Source organism: Trachymyrmex cornetzi, unplaced genomic scaffold (genome assembly GCF_001594075.2).
Source record: "Trachymyrmex cornetzi isolate Tcor2-1 unplaced genomic scaffold, Tcor1.1 scaffold105, whole genome shotgun sequence".
NCBI lineage: Eukaryota > Metazoa > Arthropoda > Insecta > Hymenoptera > Formicidae > Trachymyrmex > Trachymyrmex cornetzi.
The window spans coordinates 477948-479998 of NW_017295598.1; the positions used below are offsets into that span (position 1 = coordinate 477948).

The 2051-nt window shown below is 30.9% G+C and overlaps 1 protein-coding gene across 1 annotated transcript in view; it reads left to right on the top strand.

Moving 5' to 3' along the window:
• The first annotated feature begins 1030 nt into the window (after window positions 1-1030).
• The window catches only part of LOC108759456 (uncharacterized), a 64698-nt gene continuing 63677 nt past the window's right edge, over window positions 1031-2051 (top strand). The window contains exon 1 of the mRNA XM_018504902.1: window positions 1031-1265. Coding sequence (XP_018360404.1) covers window positions 1031-1265 — 235 coding nt within the window. The remainder of the gene's footprint in view (window positions 1266-2051) is intronic.

Here is a 2051-nt window from a genome sequence, read left to right on the forward strand (position 1 = left end):
AATACTGTACACAATCATGTTGAACCTTACATGGTTAGTCCAAGAACTCTCTACTATGTAAATAATTTTTTATATTCTATAATTGTATTCATTAGAACATTTTTCAATTAAAATTTAAACAATTGTTTTATAAAAAGCCCTTGTTAAATTGAAAGTTTTTGTAGAAACACTTGTACATATACGAATGTGTGTGTGTGTGTGTGCGTGCGCGTGCCATTAGACCCTAAAGGATTAATCAAATTTTCATTGAAATATTGCAATTATTTAACGTAACTAATACAAATTTTAAATCTAGTTTCAAAGAGTTAATCGCAATAACACACAAAAAATTTGATTTAAATCCAGCGAGCAGAATACACGTTAGCTGTGTCAAATATGAAGCACATATTTATTTGATGGATAAGTCCCAGCCGATTGGGAATGGCTAAAAGTTCGAAAATATATTATGTTGAACTTTGCAATAAATTACAACTCGGATAAAATCAAGTGGCATTTGGAAATTTATCAATAATTACAAAAATGTGAACTCCGCACGTGTAGGAAAGTAACTTCTCGATCCGCGTGCAGCAGCGGAAGCTACGAAGTGAAAAGTTCCAACGACGACCGAAAGAGTAGTCGTTCTCTTCGTATCCGGTTCTGCCGGCAGCCGGAAAAATTATTTTTACTTCAATCGCGAGTGTGTGTGCTTCGTCGTAGTTGTCGCGTGTTGCTTCGAACTTATCATTGTGAGCTTTTTAAAGATTACACTTTACAATATTCTCTACAATTTCTGTAATAATTTTTCCATAAGACTTTGAAATATACATATATATATAACATAGTGTTATTTTCGCGAAAATAATTTATAGCTGAGTTTTTCCAAGAATTACAATAAATTTGGTGATTAATTTGAACAGAGTGCTTCGTGAATATTAAATATTAATTATTATCATAAAATCTTAAGATTTAATTATAAATTGCTAAGCTTAATAAAGGTGACAATTCTTAAAGCATTGAACTTTGTGTTGTGGAATCAACGAACGCGAGGCAGATGTCCAAGATGTTGCGAATAGAATTAGTGGGCCTTCTATTGTTGGCCTGCACGCAAATTCTTACGGAGCATCGCGACCATCGTGAATCACGAGATCAATATGGCTACCATCAACGGTTTCATGACCTTCAGGAAAGAATAACGAGGGAAGTTCGGGTCAAAGAAGGCCGATTACGTGGCATGGTGATTCAACCCAGAACTAATTACAATTTGCAGCTGGTTGACGTCTTTCTTGGTAAGTTTTAAAGTGCCATTATGTTTAATTACAAAGAAAATTTGTTGTCGTAGTTTATTTTTGTATATCTAAGGTAAAACATTAGTGAGATGCATTTATAATCCTTACAATTGATTATATTAACTTCTGCTTCCTCAATTTCTATCATAAATTTATATTTTGTCAACCAATAATTTTATTTCTGGATTTCTTTTTCAAGAAGCTTATTTCAACAATTAATGCATCTCACTTCATTTTACTACGACAGTTTTTACCAGAATTGTAACTAAATAATGTAACTAAATGTAGGGAAAATCAGAGTTTGTTGGCACAGTTTTCACATTAAACTTTTTAAACAACTAATTATTATGATTAAAATGTATTTATATAATAGAGAGAATCTTTCTCTATATTTTCATTCCAGGAACGGTTCTGTAAATTCTAGTTTTTTGTAATTAGTTAAATATGTTGCAGTAACCAACTCGGTCGGATAGTGGGCTATTAAAATCCGTATTAAATTAATGTGTTAAATGAAAGTATAATAGAAACGAAGAGCAGATCGAAAAAAACAGACATGTATTTTTTGATAAAGATTGTAACATTTAAAGTTATTTTGTAATGATCAAATAGTAAAATGTTGTTGAAAAACAAACAAATAAACTATTTTAATTTTAGCTTACTTTTAATAAAGAAATATTAAATATAAACCATTTTGTCAGAGTTAAGTTGTAACTAAAGCAGGGAATGGAAGTAACTCGTTACTTGTAACGAAGTTACAGTTACAAGTTACTTTTTTGGTAACTTTAC